The sequence below is a fragment of the Tamandua tetradactyla genome, chromosome 13, assembly GCF_023851605.1.
Source record: "Tamandua tetradactyla isolate mTamTet1 chromosome 13, mTamTet1.pri, whole genome shotgun sequence".
In the NCBI taxonomy this organism is placed as follows: Eukaryota; Metazoa; Chordata; class Mammalia; order Pilosa; family Myrmecophagidae; genus Tamandua; species Tamandua tetradactyla.
Window position 1 is genome coordinate 66,526,158 of NC_135339.1, and position 23,289 is coordinate 66,549,446.

General features: G+C 39.8%; 1 protein-coding gene across 2 annotated transcripts in view; it reads left to right on the top strand.

Moving 5' to 3' along the window:
* The window catches only part of CFAP58 (cilia and flagella associated protein 58), a 134,787-nt gene that overhangs the window by 50,502 nt on the left and 60,996 nt on the right, over positions 1-23,289 (top strand). For both annotated transcript variants that reach the window (XM_077125957.1, XM_077125958.1), the window contains exons 14-15: positions 523-634; positions 2,561-2,665. In XM_077125957.1, coding sequence (XP_076982072.1) covers positions 523-634; positions 2,561-2,665 — 217 coding nt within the window. The remainder of the gene's footprint in view (positions 1-522; positions 635-2,560; positions 2,666-23,289) is intronic.

Sequence of the window (23,289 nt, forward strand, 5' to 3'; positions counted from 1 at the left end):
ATGCAAGCTTTTGCCTTTTTCTGCAACCCCCATCAAAGCTTTTCATTCATTGGGTGGCAGCCAGCTCACAGGCTAGTGAGGATGGCTGTAGCACATTACCCTATTAAGTAGAGATTTCCATGGAGTATAGAAGTATGCTAGAGTCAGAGCTAGTTCTTTAGGACTTGCAGTGGATTGTAGACTGTTCTGCTGCTACTAGACACACAGAGAAACACAAAATAATATATTGAAACTCGCATAGTTTACACCCCCCATTTCTTCCATACACCTCTAAATTCCTAGAGTACCCCAAATTATGATTCTGAAGCCTTGACACTTTTTGTTTGTTTTAAAGCAAAAGTTAAAGTTTGAGTTCTGCAAGAACTGACATCATCTTGCCCAGGTTAGGAGGCTGGTCTCAGCATTCACAAACGTCTCCCTAATTCCAACTTTTTATCTAAGACTTAGCCTGTTGGTAACCTCTTGAAGATATACTTAAATGAGTGGAGAATTTCCTTGCAAGATAAAGTTTGTCTTATTCAGACAGGAGCTCTTTCACATCCAAAGAGAATTCTTGAAAGAGAGGACCCGGTGCCGAGCCCTGGAGGAGGAATTGGAAAACCCCATGAATGTACATAGATGGAGGAAGCTTGAGGTAACACCTGGCAGAACCTTCTTTCCATTCTCAAATCTCTCCCACCCTTGGCTTCTAACCTAAAGTACCATAAGAGGTGTGACTTTATTTAATGCTGTGCAAATTGTCATCTGAAATATAAGCAAGAAGTCCCAGACAAAATCTTGTCTGCCTAAAGAAGATTCAGTGAAAGTGTGAGCTAGCCTCATGGATTGATGTTTACTTTTCTTGTTTAGGTAGCTTTTGACCAACTAGTTATCCAGTGGCTGAATGTTAGTCTTGAATTATGAATTGCCTTTGGCTATAATGACCACTAGTATCTTAACCATCTTCTGATTGGTCTTTGCATCCTTTTATTTTCTGCAGTAAGTAAGGACTAATATTGTGTTAATCAGACCCTTTCTCTTAGGATCTTATCACATTGCCAAAATTTTTGGGTAGGTGATGAACAGTAAAATTTATTTTATGACTTCCTGATAGACATTACCACCTGTGGATAACAGTTAAACACAAGCTCTGCTTGTTAAAAAAAAAAAAGTGGCCATCTCCTTTGTTTGTCCCCCACAATGTGGGTGGTCAGAAGGGGCTTTGATTAAATGAACAATCAAGGTTTTGGGAAGCGTTTAAGTATGTGATATAAGAAAGGGCAGGACAAAGGAGAAAATCAGCCAAATGGACTTCTGGTTTTCATTTTTGTATTTTCTTTTAATGAAGAAAACATTAAGGATAATGTATTACAAATTGTTATGTAAACCTGAGGCCTGAGTTTTAACAACATCCAGTCCTGCCGAGTGTGCATGTGCCAAATTTAGTTACAATATATGGATATCAGTTGGCACTGCTTAATATTTCTTAAACAAAGTCAAAGTCAATGGAATTCCTTTTTTGTTTTTCCTTTGGACTTGCTTATTCCTCTTCAAATGCCAAGAGTAGCGTACTTTACTAAACTAACAATAATATGGATGTATCTGGGGAAGTTGTGCTGAAGATTTTATATCCATTTACTGTCACTTTATTCCATGTATTTTCAAGCACACTTTAAAGTATGCAATTCCATGTCAATTTCTATTAAAAAATTAGAAGATAGAGACTCTGGGAGGCAATGGAAAATATTTAACTGCTAGATTAATTCAAAATGTCAGCACAGTTGAAAGTAAAACATTGGCTCAGAGTCTGGAGGACAAATTATCAGTTTATAAAACTGTAGATCTTGTTTGAGTTGTACACAGATAGCTATTGAAGGAACACCAAAGCCCCGTGGATTGAAACCTCCATTTGAGAACTAAATGTCATGGTTGTGTTCTGCTGCCAGTTATTATCAGTAGTCCACGTCCTGGAAACCTTCCCCATCATTGGCTGTAATGAGTCTTCTTGTTAACAGTTAGCAGAGGAGAATCTTAAGGTTGAGTGAATTAGGAGACCCTGTCTTATTCCTACAGAAAGAAAGGTGATACTAGGGGAATCCTCAGATCACAGTAATTAAGAAACACAGGCTTGCAAGTCATGCATACCTGGGCTTGAATCCAGCTCTGAGCCTTATAGTTTTGGCAAATGACTTAACTGCTCTGAGCCTTTGTTGCCTTATTTGTAAATAGGGAATACTAATAATATTTCATGAGACAATCATGAGGCTAAAATATGATGCTGTGTGGAAAGCACTTAGCATAGCATCTGAGTGGTGGCGAAAAATCAGGCACCATGGTAACTATCATTATTGCTATTATTATTATTGCCAGTGGTGGAATGAACACATTCACTTTCCATAGATAAGACCTTAGGAAAACTGCAGCCTTTTTTTGGGGGGGGGGGGGCAGTAGTGATGACCAACCCATCAATTATACTTTGTTTTGGTTCTAATTTTCTCTGTTTTGGGTCTGCAATACATATCAATTAAACACTAATCATTTTCACAGAGGGCTTTCAGCTTGTTTTATTCTCCTTGAATAGGCCAGTGACCCCAGTACCTTCGAGCTGATACAGAAAATTCATACCCTGCAGAAGCGTCTCATCAGCAAGACTGAAGAGGTGGTTGAAAAAGAGCTGCTTCTTCAGGTAGCATTTTCATTTTATGAACATACTGAACAAGCATATTTTCTCAGCATCACAGGATCCTTCTTCTAGAATTACTTGGCAACGTTGCATGCCCCTTATGTAACTGTAGATGGCAACAGTGATCCACACATAGAGAACAAACACAAGCTGATTAATTGGTCTTTTATAGTGTGATAACCGATATTTCAAGAATTCTAGAAAATTAAGTTCAAGGGTAGACTTACTGCATTGGGTAATGTGAGCATTTACCCCACTTCTTTACAATTTTATTTGTCAGATTCTTTTTAAGTACTTTTCTTCATATCTTCATAATGTGAAATGCTGTGACTTTGATTTGAAAGTAAGCTTTCACATAAGGCAAGAATAATCTATCCACATGAAGATTTGTGTGAGTGAAATGGGAAAGATTTCTTTTTGAGATTGTCGGCAGTAAATTATTCTGTCTGTATCTTTGCAACTACCAGTTGTCATCACCATTATCACCAGCATCTTCATTACATTCATCTTTGTCATTACTTACTGCATACCATGTACTATGCTGAGGGCTTTACCTACCTTGTCTCATTTCCTCTTCGCAGTTTCATGAGTTAGGTATTGTCATCCCAGCTGGATAAAGGAGGAAATTGGAGCTAGGAGTTTAGCGTGGAGAAGAATGTGAACTCTGGTGTTCTTAATTTGTATTATGGGACAATAATAGAACCTGTGGAAATGGATGTTCTAAGGATTGAAAGAGCTTAGCATTTTGCTTGGCACAAAGTAAGTGTCTAATAAATATTCGGAACTATTCTTATTATTTCTGATTCTGAAACCTGAAATCTTTTTTTTATTTGTTTTATTTATTAAACATACCAACATACAAACACAAATATTCTTACCATATGATCATTCCATTTTACATATATAATCACTAATTTACAATATCGTCACATAGTTGTATATTCATCGTCATGATCATTCCTTAGAACATTTCCATCAATTCAGAAAAAGAAATAAAAAGAAAACAAAAAAAAATTCATACATACCATACCCCTTACACCTCCCTTTCATTGATCACTAGCATTTCAATCTACTAAATTTATTTTAACATTTGTTCCCCCTATTATTTTGAAACCTGTAATCTTAACTGCTGGATGACAATTAGGAGGAGGAGGAGCGGCCCTGCCTGTTTTACATGCCACCTTAAGAAGGGTATTTTCTATGAAGCTGGGTCTACAGTAAATAGCCTCCCAGGGCATTACTACACTGTGAATCAACAGGGATTTTCCTCTTCTCTTGTAGATGAGCATGGCGGTTAAGAGGGCAGAGTTTGGAGTTGGAAAGGTCTGGTCTTGAATCTCAGTTCCAACACTTGATAGTTTCATGATGTGGGGAGACATACGTAAATTCTTCAAACCTTAGTTTCCCCTGGGATAACCAGTCAATGTGTACACCAGGGTCTGGCAGTCTAAGGTTTGAGCTGTGGTTCCACTAATGCCAGCTACAAGTCACTTGCCCAAGACCATGCAGCTGGTAAAGTGGAAGGGCTGAGACTCAGCACAGGTAGTTGGCACCAGAGCCCATGCTCGCCGCCTCTTCACTACTTCACCTCTTTTGTTATTATTATCTTTTATTAGTTTTAAAAAGAACTCTATTTTGTCTTTTGTCAAAACTCTCTCTTGCAAGTTTGTTTTATATTTCATTGCTTGCTTGCTCTAACTTTATAATTCCCTTCCTTCTGTGTACTTTGGAGTTAGTCCATTCTTTTTCTGCCTTCTTAAGATTAATGCTCAAATTGTTAATGTCCAGTCTCCTTTTCTAATAAAAGTATTTAAGGTTATGAAATATCTTTTAAAGAGTATTTTTAGTTTCTCTCCACAGGTTTTGATATGTGTTATTTTTGTTTCCATTTAGTACTAAATATTTTTCTATTTTTCGTGTTATTTCTCTTTTGAAAATGAAAAATCTTAAAATATTTCTACTATTTCTCTTAGGATTTAAAGTACTTCTTTAGATTAAAAAATATTTGTGTGGGTGGGCAACAGTGGCTCAGTGGCAGGGTTCTCGTATGCCATGCTGGTGATGCAGGTTCATTTCCTGGTGCCTGCCCATGTAAAAAAAAAAAAGAAAGAAAAATATATGGGTATTTAATGGAGTCTGTGAGTGTTAATGTGCATATATGACATCAAGTCTAAAGTTAAGTCAATATCCGTATCTTCCTTACAAACAACACAAGGACTTGAAATGCTTAACTCTAATTACTCCCTTCCAGACCTTCCAATATAGTTATCATCATGATTTTATACAGTGATTTATTCAGGTGCTTACCAGTTCTTGTGTTTTCTCTTTCTTCTTATTTCCAATTCCTTCCTTCTTTCTGAGTTCTTTCAGTAATGTTTTTTTCCATGGCGTGCCTGTTTGAAAGTGTTATGTACCCCAGAAAAAAACGTGTTTGAATCCTGATCCAATCTTGTGGGAGCAACTGTTTCTTTTAATCCTGATTCAGCATTGTAGGTTGGAAACTTTATTAGATTATCTCCATGGAGAAGTGGCACACCAAATTGTGGGTGTGACCTTTGATTAGATGGAGATGTGACTCTACCCATTCCAGGTGGGTCTTGATTAGTTTACTGGAATTCTTTAAAAGAGGAAAAATTTTGGAGGGAGTCAGAAACGACAGAGCAGATAGAAACTTCAAAGCAGAACCGACACAGATGCCAGCGCTTGGAGAACAGAGACACAGATGCTTGGAGATGGTTGGAGCTCAGGAGATGTCACCATGAGATGTTAAGTAAGCCAGAACCTGGAGAGAGCCAATGGAAGCCAAGAGATGAAAGCCAGCCCTGGAGAAGCAAAGTGAGGAACCCCTACAGGAACAGAAGCTGAAAGCAACATAGCCCAGGATCAGGGGACCAGCAGATGCCAGCCACATGACTTACCAGCTGACAGAGGTGTCCCAGAGCCATTGGCCTTTCTTAAGTGAAGATAACATCTTATTGGTGCCTTAATTTGGACACTTGCACTTCCTTAGAACTGTAAACTTATAACTTATTAAATCCCCCTTTCAAAAAACTGTTCCATTTCTGATAATGTCACATTCCAGCAGTTTGCAAACTAGAACAAATGGTTAACGCTCTTCTTTGCTTGCCTGAATTATTTTTATTTTATCCTTACTCATAAATGATTAATTTGGTATCTTTTCTACATTTTTACTTTAAAAACAGTAGTAGTCCTTTGTGCTCTAGCTTCTAGTGATGCTATTGAGAAATTTGCCATCAGTTTAATTACTATTGCTCCTTTTAAAACTGCTTTTGTTCTGTATGATTATTAGAGCATCTCATTCTTTTTAGTGTTTCAGCACAATGCATTTAGGTATGAATTGACTTTTACTTATTATGCTAGGACTCACTGTATTTCCTGAACCTGAGGATTCATGTGCTTTCAAATAGTCTCTCTTTCATTCTCTCTATTCACTCCTTCTGGAGCTCTTACTAGATATATGTAGGATGTTCTTATTCTTTCTTCCTTTTCTAAGGACCTCTTAGTTTTCTTCTCTTTTTCTCTTGGTGATAAATTTTTCTCAACTTTAGTTTAGCTGAGCTTATCTGCTAATAACCAATTCACTGAGATGATATTTTTCAATGATTTTATTTTTCTTTGCTAGAGATTCTTTTTCACAGGTACCTGATCTTTGTTGATAGTGTCTTGATTTTTTCTGATGTTTTAATTCTTTCCTTTATGTCTTCAATTAATTTGAACATCTTTATTTTACAGTATTTAATCTATTGGATATCTTTCCTGTTTTTTCTTATGACTACTGACTTTCATTTATGGTGGATTTTTCCCTTTTATGTTTTGTAATCTTGGATTGCAAAAGCATTTTCAGAAGAGCTTCATTTATGGGACTTGGAAGTGGTCTAGGTTAAGGGTATGTCCCTTCATTTGTCTGTTCTGGGTGCCCCAGGAGATATCACTTACTTGCTTGGGATCATATGTTGTTGTTCAATTCTCACCTTAGGGCTTCCTAGACTGCTTGGTCACGGCATATTAGAACCCAAACTCTTATGAGAAAAGACTTGTGGATACAAATACTCAGGGGAGCTCCTTTTCTTCACCTAGAGCCCAGGTGAGACAGGTTTCCTTATGATTCTCCTGGTCTGGTTGGTGGAGTTTTATGTACTGTCTTGTTTCACCAAGGGTATAACTCTTCTCAGTCCCTCATTTAGTTGGTACTGAGACTGTTCAGTACCAACAACCCACTTCACACAGACCCAAGACCTCATCTTTTGTCCTCTTGTGTCCATTAAAGTCCAGATCCCTTGTTCAATGTTTCCAGCCACTTGTCTTTATCACTGCCCAAGAAAAGGATAGCTGCAGTATCTGTCTAGTCACTGTTCACTCTTTGATTTTGGCCCTTGAAGATCAAACTACTTGCAAATTCCACTTTGTATTTAAAAGGATGTTTCAGTTTGCTAATGCTGTTGGAATGCAATATGCCAGAAATGGATCAGCTTTTATAAAAGGGATTTATTAAGTTACAAGTTTAGAGTTCTAAGGCCTTAAAACTGTTCAAATGAAGGCATCCAGAGAAATATAACTTGACTCCAAAGAAAGGCTGATGTCTGTCACAAGGGGAGGCCTGTGGCTAGCTTCTGCTGTTCTTATTCCCTGTTCCATTGCTTCCAGCTTCTGACCCCAGTGGCTTCCTCTGTAAGTGTTTTTGGATCCTCACTTAGATGCTCCTGGGCAAAACTCTGGGTTTCATCTCTTCGTTTAGCATATCCCAGGGCTGGAGATTTCTTCTATTTAGGTTCTGGCTACTTCTGTGAGTGCTTGCTTAACACCTGAGCTATTTCTGTCTTGATCTCCAAACTTCTGAACTCTCTGCATTCTGTGTTAGCTCTTTTAAGAACTCCAGTAAACTACTTAAGACCCACCTTGAATGGCAGAGTCACATGTCCATCTAAACTAATCAAAAGGGCACACCCAGAACTGTGGGCGTCACATCACATGGAAACAATCTAATCAAGAGGCCCCCATCCCACAACAAATCTTCCCCAAGATTGGGTTAGGATTAAAAGCACATGGCTTTTCTGGGGTACATCAAAGTTTCAAACCAGCACAAAAGATGTGTTATTTTATTCAGCATGTCTAATGCGTTGTAGATGTTAGTTTTCAGGTTATTTAGTCTGACATATTACTATAGACAGAAGTTTCTCATTTGCTCTAATCGCCAGTTTTTTGATCTGTAAAATTGCGACAGTAATGGTACCTACCTATAGAATTGAGCATGTTAAGTACATATAAAGACTTAGTGGAGTGCTTAGTTCAATATGAGCACTGAAAGATGGTTAGTTATCATTAACAATATCATTTTTATGATTGTTAATAATATGAATCACCAAGCAGTTTTTTCCAGGCTTCCGAAATTTAATATCCTTTCTCACTCCCCTTTATCCAATTCCTCATTTAGCCTTCCACTTGGATGGTTGGGCTGCTCGTGCTTGCTATGAGTTTCCTCCCAGCGCTTGCATATACCCAGACAGTAAACCTTTTTATCTTTGTAAAGCCTCAGTGGCTCCAAAGGATTTGACAGTTTTTCAACTTTGTCTGTTTTATTAAATTATTGGCAAAGTACTTTGCACTCACAGCAGAGCATTTTGCAGTTAGGAAGGTTTTTGGTTGAATTCTGCTGCATATCTATACAATTAAAAAATTTTTAATCTATTACATGGAGATGAAGAATCCCCATCATTTCCAAGCAGCAGATTGATGGAAGCACCCCCCCCCCCCTTTTTTTCCCCTGGTAGACTATGAGCTCTTTGAGGAAAGGTGCTTGTTAATTCATCTCTCTAACTCCAATGCCTGATATAATATGTGCTCAATAAAGATGGAAAGGCTCTTCACCCTTTAGGTCTTAGTTTAGTCCCTCTATCCCTCAGACTAGGTTAGGTCTACTGGTACGTGTTCCCATACCTTGGCTTCTACTTTGTGTCACTTGTCACACTTGTAATTATTTAAGTAATTGTATTAGTGTGTGTGCTGGTCTGAATCTGTGGTGGACCCCAGAACAGCCATGCCCTTTAATCCTCATTCAATATTGCTAGGTGGGAGCGTTTTGATTGTTTCCATGGAGATGTGACCCACCCAATTGTGGGTGGTAACTTTTGATTAGATGATTTCCATGGAGGTGTGTTTCTACTCACTGAAGGTGTAGTTGCTTGCTGGAATCCTTTAAAAGAGGAAACATTTTGGAGAGAGTCTCTTTTTGGTAGAGCCATGAGAAAGCCAGCAGATGCTGCCATTTATTCGCCATGTGCCCTTCCAGCTGAGAGAGAAACGTTGAACATCGTCAGCCTTCTTGAACCAAGGTATCTTTCCCTGGATGCCTTAAATTGGACATTTCTGTAGACTTGTTTTAATTGGGACATTTTCTCGGCCTTAGAACTGTAAACTAGCAACTCATTAACTTCCCCTTGTTAAAAGCCATTCCGTTTCTGGTATGTTGCATTCCAGCAGCTAGCAAACTAGAACAGTGTGTTTTATGACTCTCCACTGTTAGACCATAAGCTTCACGAAGCCATTGCCCATGTCTGTCTTGCTGAGCACTACATAGCCCATAATTGGTACCAGGTAAATATTTGTTTAATGATTGATTAAATGTTGGAAGAATGGCTGTTCCCAGTAAGTGGTATGCCTCATAGTCATTTAAGTTTTGTCTTTGAATTCTGAAAGATTATGGGAATTATTCTTTGTGTTTACCTTTGAATTTTTGTTATAAACGTCTAACTTTGCAAGGGTCTGGAATTTTCTGTGGATTTGTTGATCTATAAATTTGGTCCAGACTGGCAGTGTCTTTTTTTTTTTTTTTTTTTTTTTTTTGTGTTTTTTTTTAAACACTTTTTTTTAATTAATTAAAGAAAAAAAAGAAATTAACCCAACATTTAGAAATCATTCCATTCTACATATGCAATCAGTAATTCTTAATATCATCACATAGATGCATGATCATCATTTCTTAGTACATTTGCATCAATTTAGAAGAACTAGCAAAACAACAGAAAAAGATATAGAATGTTAATATAGAGAAAAAAATAAAAATAATAATAATAGTACAAAAAAAAAAGACAAACAGACAGACAAAAAAAACCCTATAGCCCAGATGCAGCTTCATTCAGTGTTTTAACATGATTACTTTACAATTATGTATTATTGTGCTGTCCATTTTTGAGTTTTTGTATCTAGTCCTGTTGCACAGTCTGTATCCCTTCAGCTTCAGTTACCCATTATCTTACCCTGTTTCTAACTACTGCTGGACTCTGTTACCAATGACATATTTCAAGTTTATTCTCGAATGTCCGTTCACATCAGTGGGACCATACAGTATTTGTCCTTTAGTTTTTGGCTGGACTCACTCAGCATAATATTCTCTAGGTCCATCCATGTTATTACATGCTTCATTAGTTTATCTTGTCTTAAAGCTGCATAATATTCCATCGTATGTATATACCACAGTTTGTTTAGCCATTCTTCTGTTGATGGAGATTTTGGCTGTTTCCATCTCTTTGCAATTGTAAATAACGCTGCTATAAACATTGGTGTGCAACTGTCCATTTGTGTCTTTGCCCTTAAGTCCTTTGAGTAGATACCTAGCAATGGTATTGTTGGGTCGTATGGCAATTCTATATTCAGCTTTTTGAGGAACCGCCAAACTGCCTTCCACAGTGGTTGCACCATTTGACATTCCCACCAACAGTGGATAAGTGTGCCTCTTTCTCCGCATCCTCTCCAGCACTTGTCATTTTCTGTTTTGTTGATAATGGCCATTCTGGTGGGTGTGAGATGATATCTCATTGTGGTTTTGATTTGCATTTCTCTAATGGCCAGGGACATTGAGCATCTCTTCATGTGCCTCTTGGCCATCCGTATTTCCTCTTCTGGTAGGTGTCTGTTCAAGTCTTTTTCCCATTTTGTAATTGGGTTGGCTGTCTTTTTGTTGTTGAGTTGGACAATCTCTTTATAAATTCTGGATACTAGACCTTTATCTGATATGTCATTTCCAAATATTGTCTCGCATTGTGTAGGCTGTCTTTCTACTTTCTTGATGAAGTTCTTTGATGCACAAAAGTGTTTAATTTTGAGGAGCTCCCATTTCTTTATTTCTTTCTTCAGTGCTCTTGCTTTAGGTTTAAGGTCCATAAAACCGCCTCCAGTTGTAAGATTCATAAGATATCTCCCTACATTTTCCTCTAACTGTTTTATGGTCTTAGACCTAATGTTTAGATCTTTGATCCATTTTGAGTTAACTTTTGTATAAGGTGTGAGATACGGGTCTTCTTTCATTCTTTTACATATGGATATCCAGTTCTCTAGGCACCATTTATTGAAGAGACTGTTCTGTCCCAGGTGAGTTGGCTTGACTGCCTTATCAAAGATCAAATGTCCATAGATGAGAGGGTCTATATCTGAGCACTCTATTCGATTCCATTGGTCGATATATCTATCTTTATGCCAATACCATGCTGTTTTGACCACTGTGGCTTCATAATATGCCTTAAAGTCCGGCATCGCGAGACCTCCAGCTTCGTTTTTTTTCCTCAAGATGTTTTTAGCAATTCGGGGCACCCTGCCCTTCCAGATAAATTTGCTTATTGGTTTTTCTAATTCTGAAAAATAAGCTGTTGGGATTTTGATTGGTATTGCATTGAATCTGTAGATCAGTTTAGGTAGGATTGACATCTTAATTATATTTAGTCTTCCAATCCATGAACACGGTATGCCCTTCCATCTATTTAGGTCTTCTGTGATTTCTTTTAGCAGTTTTTTGTAGTTTTCTTTATATAGGTTTTTTGTCTCTTTGGTTAAATTTATTCCTAGGTATTTTATTCTTTTAGTTGCGATTGTAAATAGGATTCGTTTCTTGATTTCCCCCTCAGCTTGTTCATTACTAGTGTATAGAAAAGCTACAGATTTTTGAATGTTGATCTTGTAGCCTGCTACTTTGCTGTACTCATTTATTAGCTCTAGTAATTTTGTTGTGGATTTTTCTGGGTTTTCTACGTATAGTATCATATCGTCTGCAAACAGTGATAGTTTTACTTCTTCCTTTCCAATTTTGATGCCTTGTATTTCTTTTTCTTGTCTAATTGCTTTGGCTAGAACTTCCAACACAATGTTGAATAATAGTGGTGATAGTGGACATCCTTGTCTTGTTCCTGATCTTAGGGGGAAAGTTTTCAATTTTTCCCCATTGAGGATGATATTAGCTGTGGGTTTTTCATATATTCCCTCTATCATTTTAAGGAAGTTCCCTTGTATTCCTATCCTTTGCAGTGTTTTCAACAGGAAAGGATGTTGAATCTTGTCAAATGCCTTCTCTGCATCAATTGAGATGATCATGTGATTTTTCTGCTTTGATTTGTTGATGTGGTGTATTACATTAATTGATTTTCTTATGTTGAACCATCCTTGCATACCTGGGATGAATCCTACTTGGTCATGATGTATAATTCCTTTAATGTGTTGTTGGATATGATTTGCTAGAATTTTATTGAGGATTTTTGCATCTATATTCATTAGAGAGATTGGTCTTTAGTTTTCTTTTTTTGTAATATCTTTGCCTGGTTTTGGTATGAGGGTGATGTTGGCTTCATAGAATGAATTAGGTAGTTTTCCCTCCACTTCGATTATTTTGAAGAGTTTGAGGAGAGTTGGTACTAATTCTTTCTGGAATGTTTGATAGAATTCACATGTGAAGCCGTCTGGTCCTGGACTTTTCTTTTTAGGGAACTTTTGAATGACTAATTCAATTTCTTTACTAGTGATTGGTTTGTTGAGGTCATCTATTTCTTCTTGAGTCAAAGTTGATTGTTTATGTCTTTCCAGGAACCCGTCCATTTCCTCTAAATTGTTGTATTTATTAGCGTAAAGTTATTCATAGTATCCTGTTATTACCTCCTTTATTTCTGTGAGGTCAGTAGTTATGTTTCCTCTTCCATTTCTGATCTTATTTATTTGCATCCTCTCTCTTCTTCTTTTTGTCAATCTTGCTAAGGGCCCATCAATCTTATTGATTTTCTCATAGAACCAACTTCTGGTCTTATTGATTTTCTCTATTGATTTCATGTTTTCAATTTCATTTATTTCTGCTCTGATCTTTGTTATTTCTTTCCTTTTGCTTGCTTTGGGATTAGTTTGCTGTTCTTTCTCCAGTTCTTCCAAGTAGACAGTTAATTCCTGCATTTTTGCCTTTTCTTCTTTTCTGATAAAGGCATTTAGGGCAATAAATTTCCCTCTTAGCACTGCCTTTGCTGCATCCCATAAGTTTTGATATGTTGTGTTTTCATTTTCATTCGCCTCTAGGTATTTACTAATTTCTCTTGCAATTTCTTCTTTGACCCACTTGTTGTTTAAGAGTGTGTTGTTGAGCCTCCATGTATTTGTGAATTTCCTGGCACTCGGCCTATTATTGATTTCCAACTTAATTCCTTTATGATCCGAGAAAGTGTTGTGTATGATTTCAATCTTTTTAAATTTGTTAAGACTTGCTTTGTGACCCAGCATATGGTCTATCTTTGAGAATGATCCATGAGCACTTGAGAAAAAGGTGTATCCTGCTGTTGTGGGATGTAATGTCCTATAAATGTCTGTTAAGTCTAGCTCATTTATAGTAATATTCAGATTCTCTATTTCTTTATTGATCCTCTGTCTAGATGTTCTGTCCATTGATGAGAGTGGGGAATTGAAGTCTCCAACTATTATGGTATATGTGTCTATTTCCCTTTTCAGTGTTTGCAGTGTATTCCTCATGTATTTTGGGGCATTCTGGTTCGGTGCGTAAATATTTATGATTGTTATGTCTTCTTGTTTAATTGTTCCTTTTATTAGTATATAGTGTCCTTCTTTGTCTCTTTTAACTGTTTTACATTTGAAGTCTAACTTGTTGGATATTAGTATAGCCACTCCTGCTCTTTTCTGGTTGTTATTTGCATGAAATATCTTTTCCCAACCTTTCACTTTCAACCTATATTTATCTTTGGGTCTAATGTGTTTCCTGTAGACAGCATATAGAAGGATCCTGTTTTTTAATCCATTCTGCCATTCTATGTCTTTTGATTGGAGAATTTAGTCCATTAACATTTAGAGTTATTACTGTTTGGATAATATTTTCCTCTACCATTTTGCCTTTTGTATTATATATATCATATCTGACTTTCCTTCTTTCTACACTCTTCTCCATGTCTCACTCTTCTGTCTTTTTGTATCTGACTCTAATGCTCCCTTTAGTATTTCTTGCAGAGCTGGTCTCTTGGTCACAAATTCTCTCAGTGACTTTTTGTCTGAGAATGTTTTAATTTCTCCCTCATTTTTGAAGGACAATTTTGCTGGATATAGGAGTCTTGGTTGGCAGTTTTTCTCTTTTAGTAACTTAAATATATCATCCCACTGTCTTCTAGCTTCCATGGTTTCTGCTGAGAAATCTACACATAGTCTTATTGGGTTTCCCTTGTATGTGATGGATTGTTTTTCTCTCGCTGCTTTCAAGATCCTCTCTTTCTCTTTGACCTCTGACATTCTAACTAGTAAGTGTCTTGGGGAATGTCTATTTGGGTCTAATCTCTTTGGGGTGCGCTGCACTTCTTGGATCTGTAATTTTAGGTCTTTCATAAGAGTTGGGAAATTTACTGTGATAATTTCTTCCATTAGTTTTTCTCCTCCTTTTCCCTTCTCTTCTCCTTCTGGGACACCCACAACACGTATATTTGTGCGATTCACATTGTCCTTGAGTTCCCTGATACCCTGTTCATATTTTTCCATTCTTTTCCGGATAGTTTCTGTTTCTTTTTGGAATTCAGATATTCCATCCTCCAAATCACTAATTCTATCTTCTGTCTCTTTAAATCTATCATTGTAGGTATCCATTGTTTTTTCCATCTTTTCTACTTTATCCTTCACTTCCATAAGCTCTGTGATTTGTTTTTTCAGTTTTTCTATTTCTTCTTTTTGATCAGCCCATGTCTTCTTCATGTCCTCCCTCAATTTATCGATTTCGTTTTTGAAGAGGTTTTCCATTTCTGTTCATATATTCAGCATTAGTTGTTTCAGCTCCTGTATCTCATTTGAACTATTGGTTTGTTCCTTTGACTGGGCCATATTTTCAATTTTCTGAGCGTGATCCGTTATCTTCTGCTGGCGTCTGGGCATTTAGTCAGATTTCCCTGGGTGTTGGACCCCACAGGTTGAAAGATTTTTCTGTGAAATCTCTGGGTTCTGTTTTTCTTATCTTTCCCAGTAGGTGGCGCTCGTGGCACACGTTTGTCTATGGGTTCCACCGTGAAAGTTGCTGTGGGTCCTTTAACTTTGAAAACTCTCGCCGTAGGGGCGGTTCGGCAGCCGAAGCGTCTTGGAAGAGTGCCAGCTGGCCCGGGTGTCCGAACGCGGGGAGTGTCGCCAGCCGCCGCAGCACGGGAGAGTGCCCGACCGAATTTTCTAGTCAGCCCGGGGCGCCAAGCGTGGCGGGAGGGTGCCAGCTGTCGCAGCCCGGGAGATTGCACTGTTCCCAGCTGGACCAGGGAGTCACGTGTTTGGAAGGGACCCCCCGGTCACCGTTCTCCGCAGTCTGGGGATTTCCGATCCAATTCTCTCAGTTGGTCCGGGGGACCTCGCGTGGTGGGGGCACCAGCCGCCGTGGCCCAAGGAGACCGCCTGCCCAATTCTGCCAGCTGGCCTGGGAAGGAGGAAGGGAGGGACTCCGGCCGCTTGCCGTCCCGCCCGGGAAAGCTCGCACCCCTCGGTGATCTCACCGGAGCTGGTTCTCTCAGATAGTCAGCCGTTCCAGAATGGGGTACGCCGTCCCATTGATCTCCGTCGTGGCTCTGGGAGCTGCTCTGTATTGTCTCCACTCCCCCAGTAGCTGTTCTGGAGGAGGAAAGGTGAGGGTGGCAAGGCTGTCGAGGCCGGTGGTGGAGGAGCCGGTGAAGGCGGAAGAGGGCACGGTGGTGGTTGGAGAGCCACCGGAGCAGGAGGGGGATAGCAGTGTCCTTTTTACATGCTGGGGCAGGCTGATTCACATGAGCATACTCAAAATTTTACCCTTGCTCAAAGTTGACATGAAAATGGTTCTTAAGCCTGACTTTACAGCTTCAGTGTTAACATGAAGAAATATGCATTCTTGCCAGAAGTGGAATCTGTGACTTGGATGGGAAGAATTTGTTTTCTTTTCTTTTGCCCACCAGGCTGTCCTCTCCTTCAGTGAATCAAGGGCAATGAAAATATACCGGAGTTGTACCTCCTGGAGATCTTCTCTCTTCTTGTTCTATTTTTTCCTCATCTTTTCTGAATTCTTCAGTATTAATGGCTTGTTTTTTTTTTTTTTTTTTAAGGCACTTATAGGATCAGGCCGTCATATGTGCCATGAGTAACAACTATCTTGGGTATCATTACATCATTGCTATCATCACCATCAAGATGAGATTCCAAATAGCAGGCTTATGGCGTAATGGCAGTAAAAAGGAGGAAGTTCTAACCTGTTCTTATAGGCACTTAAAAACAGAAGGAGTACATCAGGGATTCCCCTGATATGGTGTCAAACATTAGGGTCACCTAAATCAATAGGCGTAGCCCTTGATCTTGAGGCTTACTCTTGTGAAACTTATGTATGTAGAGGGGAAACTTATCTTACCTATAGGTATACCTAAGAGTTAACGTCCTGAGGACCTCTTTTTGTTGCTCAGATGTCACCTCACTCTCTCTAAGCCCAACTCTATAAGTGAAATCATTGCTCTCCCCTCTACATGGGACATGATATCCAAGGGTGAAAGTCTCCTTGGTAGCCTGGGAGATGACTGCTAGGGATGAGTTTGGCCCTGGCACTTTGGGATCAACAATTCCATCCTGACCAAAAGGGGGAAAAGAAGTGTAACAAAGTATCAGTGGCTGAGAGAGTTCAGATAGAGGTAAGAGGCTACACTGGCAGTCACTCTTATGCAAGTTTCAGTTAGACATTGCTACCTAACATAACTTGCCAAACCCCAACCAAAATCATTCCAGCCAATCCTAAAGAACACCTATGGCAATATATAAGATTCTACAAAGGTTCCATGCACTAGGGAAACTTTCCAGAAACCTACAACCTCCAGATGGGTCCCTGGAATAGATAAGTCCTGAAACCTCAAGGGCCCAGCCTCTCCAGAACATCAGCTAGTTCCATCTCCCTACCCCATATTATTGACAGCCCCTTCCAACATGAAGAAGTTAGAATGGCCGTAGCCCAAACACCCCTAAAGAGAGGGATAGAAAGATCAAAGGTGATAGTGGAGTTATACAGAAAATTGGTAGGGTTTAACAAACAAATACTATTGCTGAATCATCAAATTGATACCTCTTTTATTCTCCAGTATCTTAGAGCAGCTTGAAGTAAAAACTTAAAATTGTGGAATTGTAATGCATACCAAACTCTGAAATCTGTTGTACAACTAAATGTTGTGCTTTGCTTTGATATATATTGCTTTTTTGTATATGTGTTATTTTTCACAAAAAAGGAAAGTTGATTGTGATGATAAAAAAATATTTATTCCTTCTAGTGTCCTAAATTCTGGAGCAGCTAGAAGGAAAAATCTGAGATGATATGGTAGCCCATGACAACTCTGGGATCTGTCCTGTAACTACTTTTTGAAGAGTGCTTTGAAAATTACTGTTTTTTTCTTTCTTTGCTTTGTATATATGTTTTATTATACAATAAAAAAGTTAAAAACTAAGAAACACAAGGAGTAGTCATGGCAGCTTGGATAGTTTTTTTCCAAGTGCTTAAATCAGGGGTAGCAAGCTTAAAAATGCTCACCCTCAGGGCCAGGCAGGTAATAACAAAGAGCAAGGCGGATTTGTTTATCACTATCTTAAATGGCAACTGACAAGAGCGCTAGGGTCAGAAGCAAAAGGGAGTGATGGGGACTGCAGCACAAGGGACCTCCAGGCCCCATCTCTAGGAAAAAGCTAACCCTGCTTCAGCTAACTATGGCCTCATTTTGTCAAATTTTCAATTTTTCAATAATGGCTGGAAATGTGAGTTTTTATGTTCAATCTACTGAGTTTAAAATACTGGAAGTGAATGGAAAGTGTTAAGAAAACTGCAAGGACCTCCCAGAAACGTGCCTGTCAACTACATTTGGTAGCTAGTTTGCAACCTCTAACTTCAAGGCCTGGGAAAGAAAAATATTTCAAGGAACAAATTTAACACAATCACCTTTACTTGTTTCAGTTTCTTTGATCTAGTTCTTTGTTGTGAGTTCCCTGATGGAATTATAGAACCCAAGAGCAAAAAGGAAAAGAGGAAGTAGAGAGGAAGATGATTTCAGGTGACATGGCAATGATAGACAATCAGAGGTGAATGATGTTGGGTTCTCCAGGGAGGTGAACAAAGAAGCAGAAATGCCTGGGATGTGTTCTGTGGGGCAGTGGAGGGTGAGCTTAATGGAAGATGGGTGTTTTAGTTTTCTAGATGCAAAAACAAATACCTACAGTTGGTTGATTTAAATAACAGGAATTTATTGGCTTATGATTTTGAGGCTAAGAGAAGTCCAAAGTTGAGGTTTCTTCCTGGAGATTGTGACTTCTTGGGTTGATTGCAAGCAATCCTTGGTTCTTGGCTTTTCCATCACATGGCAAATTCTTCTCCTTTCTTTTTCCAGGTTCTGTTGACTTCCAAGCTTCTGGCTTCTCCCAGCTGTTCTTTCCCTCTCTGTGTCCAATTTTCTTTGCTTATAAGGACTTCAGCCATCCTGGATTAAGGGCCACTCTCATTCAGTTTGGGCACACCTTAACTAATACCATTTTCAAAGATCCTTTTTACAAATGGGTTCACACCCATAGAACCAGGGCTTGGGATCTGAATATGCCTTTTGAGGAGGACATGATTCAGTCCCCAACAATGAGTATGCTTTTCCCTTGATGCTGATGAGTCTGCCTTAATTTACTTTGCACAAACTTTTCTAAAACAGAAAAGGACTTCCCTGTGAAAGACCAAGGATTACTTCCTGGTACTCCAATATGTGGGGCAGCAGAAATACCTGTATTGCCAGGCCCTGCTCAGCAAATAGTTGCCGAGCACCACCAGGGGGAATGCAACAGACTTGGTTTCAGCCTAGGACCTCCTAGTTCTGCATCCCCAGTACAGTGTGATAAAGGCTATGATTCCATTTAGGATGTGATGGGACTCTATAACAAGACTCTGGAGCTATTAGGTATCTTCATTTGGGTTCCTTCCAAATCAGTAACCAAGAAAGGGCTTGATTCCATATTGGGAGGTGGGAGATGGTCCTAGAAAGTTGTAGTGAGGAAACAGGGGAGTGAGACAGGAAGGAGGAAAAGCCAGCAAAAGGAAGGTAGAGAACTGATTAATTCGTGGTACCTTGAGTCCCAAAGCCACTGGGGCTCCTTTGGATAACTATATAGAAACTAGCACAGAATTGTCCCTGTGAAAGAAAAGAAGCTGAGACATTTGTCCATTGGCTCCCATTCCCTAACCATTAAGAATTGCCTCTGGGTGCATTCTGTCTCTCCCCCTTCCAGCCTAGTCAGGCTGCTTCTGAACAGACTGCTGTGGGCCTCACCTCAGTGGAAGCCCTGACCTGAGGCAGTCAAACAGACTCCATATGTACTTGAGGTGTACAGTTGCCATAATGTTCAGGAACTGACAGCCATCATGGCATGCCAAGCATTTCAGCTGCCACTGAAACTTAGAGGTGGACCCAGGTGATAAGGCCCAGGACCCAGGCCGAGACCCACATAGTATCTGCCATGTGAGACCTGATTCCCAACAGGCTCTGCAGACCACCAACCAATAGACCCCTTTCCTCTCAGCCACTTAGCTACTCACCTAAGTTGTCAATGCCATTCCAGCTTTAGAAAATACAATGGCTGTTTCTCCTACCAAGGTCCCATTTGGCCTTCATCCATTCTGTCCACATACTTCCATTTCAGTTAATATGCAGAAAGTAGCCAGATGACACAATCATGCTGTAGTTCTTTTAAAGATGGCACCCCAATTTTATTCTAATTTGCCGTTCTGTATTGAGTGCTTACTGTGTGCCAGGCACTGTGCTTTAGCTATGCCCAGGGCTTGCTGGTGAGTGCACAATGAACTTGAGCTCATGAGACAATGGAGAATAACCTGTGATTCACTTGGGGAGGTGATACAACTCAAGAGAGGTAACCTCCTAGAAGGTTAACCTAGCTTATTTTGCCCAAAATGTTCATTTTACAGCTGAGAACACTGAGGCATTTCCTTTAATGTGTAGAAATAGAATAAGGGTTAATTACTGTAGGAGGTTATGCTGTGTGAAAGCACACTACCTATAAACAATGTCCTACTAAAATAATCCAGATGGGAAACTCCCTTGGTGGAGGTTGGAAAGGTGTTGCTTTAAGAAATTGTCACATGCATTCTTGATTGTCTCTTTCACATGAGCCTAGAGGCCTAGGGAATGGGTATATATACATCAGATAAATCAACAACGAACTAACTAGAAATTGCTGCTGCTTTGCTGGGATCTGGGTCTTGGCCTTTCAAGGTGAACATTCATTCTAATTTGATTTTATGACAGACTGGATGGAAGTCTGGTTTACTTAACTGTAAAATGGCTTGAATGATGAGAGGGTGTGAATGGATCTTTTCAAATTATTAGCAGTGCAGGGGAAACAAGTCTTATATAGCACATTTTAGATAATTTGTTGGTTAACATTTTCATTTTTCTTGATATCCTGATTATCCTTCATTTATTGAGTGTTTACTGTGTGCCAGACATTGCTGTAAATGTTTTATACATTTCATTATCATCTCAACCCTATGAGATAAAAACCTTTCCCCTTTCATAGACAAGGAAACATGAGGCACAGAAAGGTGAACGATTTGCCCCAGGTCATCTAAACTGGGTCATGGTGGAGAAGAGTTGAATCTCAGTATGGGCACAAGTTGGGGAGGTTACACTGATGCTTGTGAACGTGGGTGCCCAGCAGCCAGGAAGCATGTAGCTGTGCAGGTGCACTAGTCTGGGGGCATAACCCTGGTGTGTGCTGGTCTAAGGCATGGGGCCCTTTGTGCACATGCATAGAGCTGTGGCATCAGGTTGGCATTATGCCTTCATGGATTGGGGGCAGATGTGACCCAGCTGCGCAGGTCAGCAGTTTCTCAGAGCTGGGAAGTAAGTCTGAGGGCTTGCACATGTGCAATTCTAGGACTGCTCTAAAGTGTGGTTCCTAGAGCTGAATGACATGATTGGGGGCCCGTGGGCATGCGTGGGCCTGGGAGTGCCATAAACGGACGCACTGAGCTCAGGGAGGTGGGGTGAGGCTGTGCGACACTATTGGCAGGGTCAGGGGTAGCCTGGGTATGGAGGTTAGTGACCCCCAACATTTATGCGCTGTCGGCAGCCTACAGGGAACAGGCAGGGGGAGGTAGTGCTCAGGAGAGGTGGATTGGGCTGTCCTTGGGGTGGGGTTGTGGGGCAGCTATGTGCACTGGGGGCTGGTGGGGTGGGGGTGCCTGGAGCACGGGGAGTGGGAGCGGCTGACGGGGTTCAGGTGTGTGGGGTGTGGGGTGAGTTGCTGGTCACGGGGCTGCACTGGTGAGTGTAGTGTGCCCACAGAACATGGCCTGGCTCACTTCCTAGTCCTGTGGTCCCACCCATGCACTCCCACAGGCTCTGAGGCTCCCTACCTCCACACCATGCTCTAGCTTTCTGCCTCTCACTTCCTCGGCCTCTGCAACCAGGCCTCCGCATGTAATGCAGAAGGCTCTTCCAGGTCAGCTGCATTCCTGAATTGCCGCCTCAGTTGCCTTCCTTTCCCTTCTCTACCTTTTCCGTGGAGCAGGGCTAATTTCAAGCTACTCTAGTCTATCATCTTCCCAGAAGTCCTCTGTATTTCTTTCTTTTATGAGGTGATGTTTTTCTCTTGGTTGAGAGCATGGAACCAGATTGCTAGGGTTCAAATCGTGGCTCTGCCATTAGCTTTGAAACCCTGGGCAGGTTACTTAACCTCTCTGTGATGCCTGTATTGCCTCATTTGTAAGATGGTGATAATTATACTTATCTCATAGTGTGGTTGGGAGATTATATTAATATATGTAACAGATATGTTACATCTGCATTATAGTCTTCATTACGTAGTAAACACTACATAAATGTTATATGTATTTATATATTTTTTCATGTTAAATATTAGCAAAAGAAGAAGTGGCAAGACTATGTTGGTACCCTCAAGGTTTGGGGGAATTATACAGGTCTAAGAAATCTAAAATCTAGAAACTACTACTTATTTCTTAATTCTCACACCAACCCCATTGAACAGATCAGGGAACCAAAGCTTAGAGAGATTTCTGGGTCCTTGAAAATGTTTCTGCCATTATTGGCAACCCTTAGGAAAAGGGTGATTGTGCAGGGTTATCTAGGACCCTCTGGTCTCCTTTAAGAGAGCAGACAGTTGTTAGGGGCTTTTCTTAAAATTGTGTTCAGCTTCATTTAAGGTGAATAAGAGTCTCAACTTATATCCCTTCACACTTGCCTAGGTATACTTAATGTGCTCAATTATCACATGCCCTCTCATATTCCCTCTCAGTAGTTCTCTATAAATGTGCCAGAAATAACTTCACAAAGTGTTGGAGTCCTCTGAGCATTAGAAGTTTCCTAAAAAGAGATTGGCTCTGGTAGGCTCAATTAGGCAGATAGAGGTTAAAAGCCAATTTATATCTTAACCCATAAATACCTTGATAACTTATAATTTCAGGCAACTTAAGGAGATACACAGATAACTGTTGGTCTTGAGCTTTGATTGTGTTATAAATTATCTTGTTCGTGTTATGTATTTTGAAACAAGTGATTTTCAAAAGGGCTGTATTGATGGACTTCGTTTTCCTCATCCCTGTTTTCATCTCAACTTAAGAGGTAGTTAGGGTTGCGATATTTTTAACTATTGAAATCCAGGAAATAGGTCTCATTCCAGAGATTTAATTAATACAGGGCTGATGTATATTAGGTGCCCAGTAGATACTGAACTTTTCTGTCTTTTTGTGTGAACACCTGTGCCCAACTTTATACTTATTTTTCCAGTCTGTTTCCAAGATCTTTACCCTCTTCCTCCTTCCCAAAGGAAGTATTGCTAATATAATTGGTCACAGCCTGAGTCTTAGGCCATACTTTGCTGGTGGGCCAGATCATTATTAAACAGCCCCTGTCTATTTTTCCAAAGCTCTCTGGTTTTATCAGTCTCTGTATAGCCAGTTGGTCTGGGCAAGAGCAGTCATGTCCACTGTCCATTTCAATTCCTCTTTATCTTCAACTGGGTATATGTAAGCCTCATTGGATCTGCTCAACCTGGTTATCTAAGATTCAAAGCAGAGAGAGTAGATTTCCTTGTCCAAATAATTCCCCAGCCTCATGACCTGCGTGGGTGATGGTAGGGAGTGGTTATCAGGTAGAAACTGTAGTGGTTAAAGAGCTGTGACTTTGAACAAATCATGTCTGTGAATGCAAGTTCACTTAAATGCTGCATGACCCCAAACAAGTTACTTAACCTCTCTAAGCTTCAGTACTTGATTTGTAAAATACAGATAATAATAGTACCTTTCACATGAAATTTTTGTGAAGATTAATGAG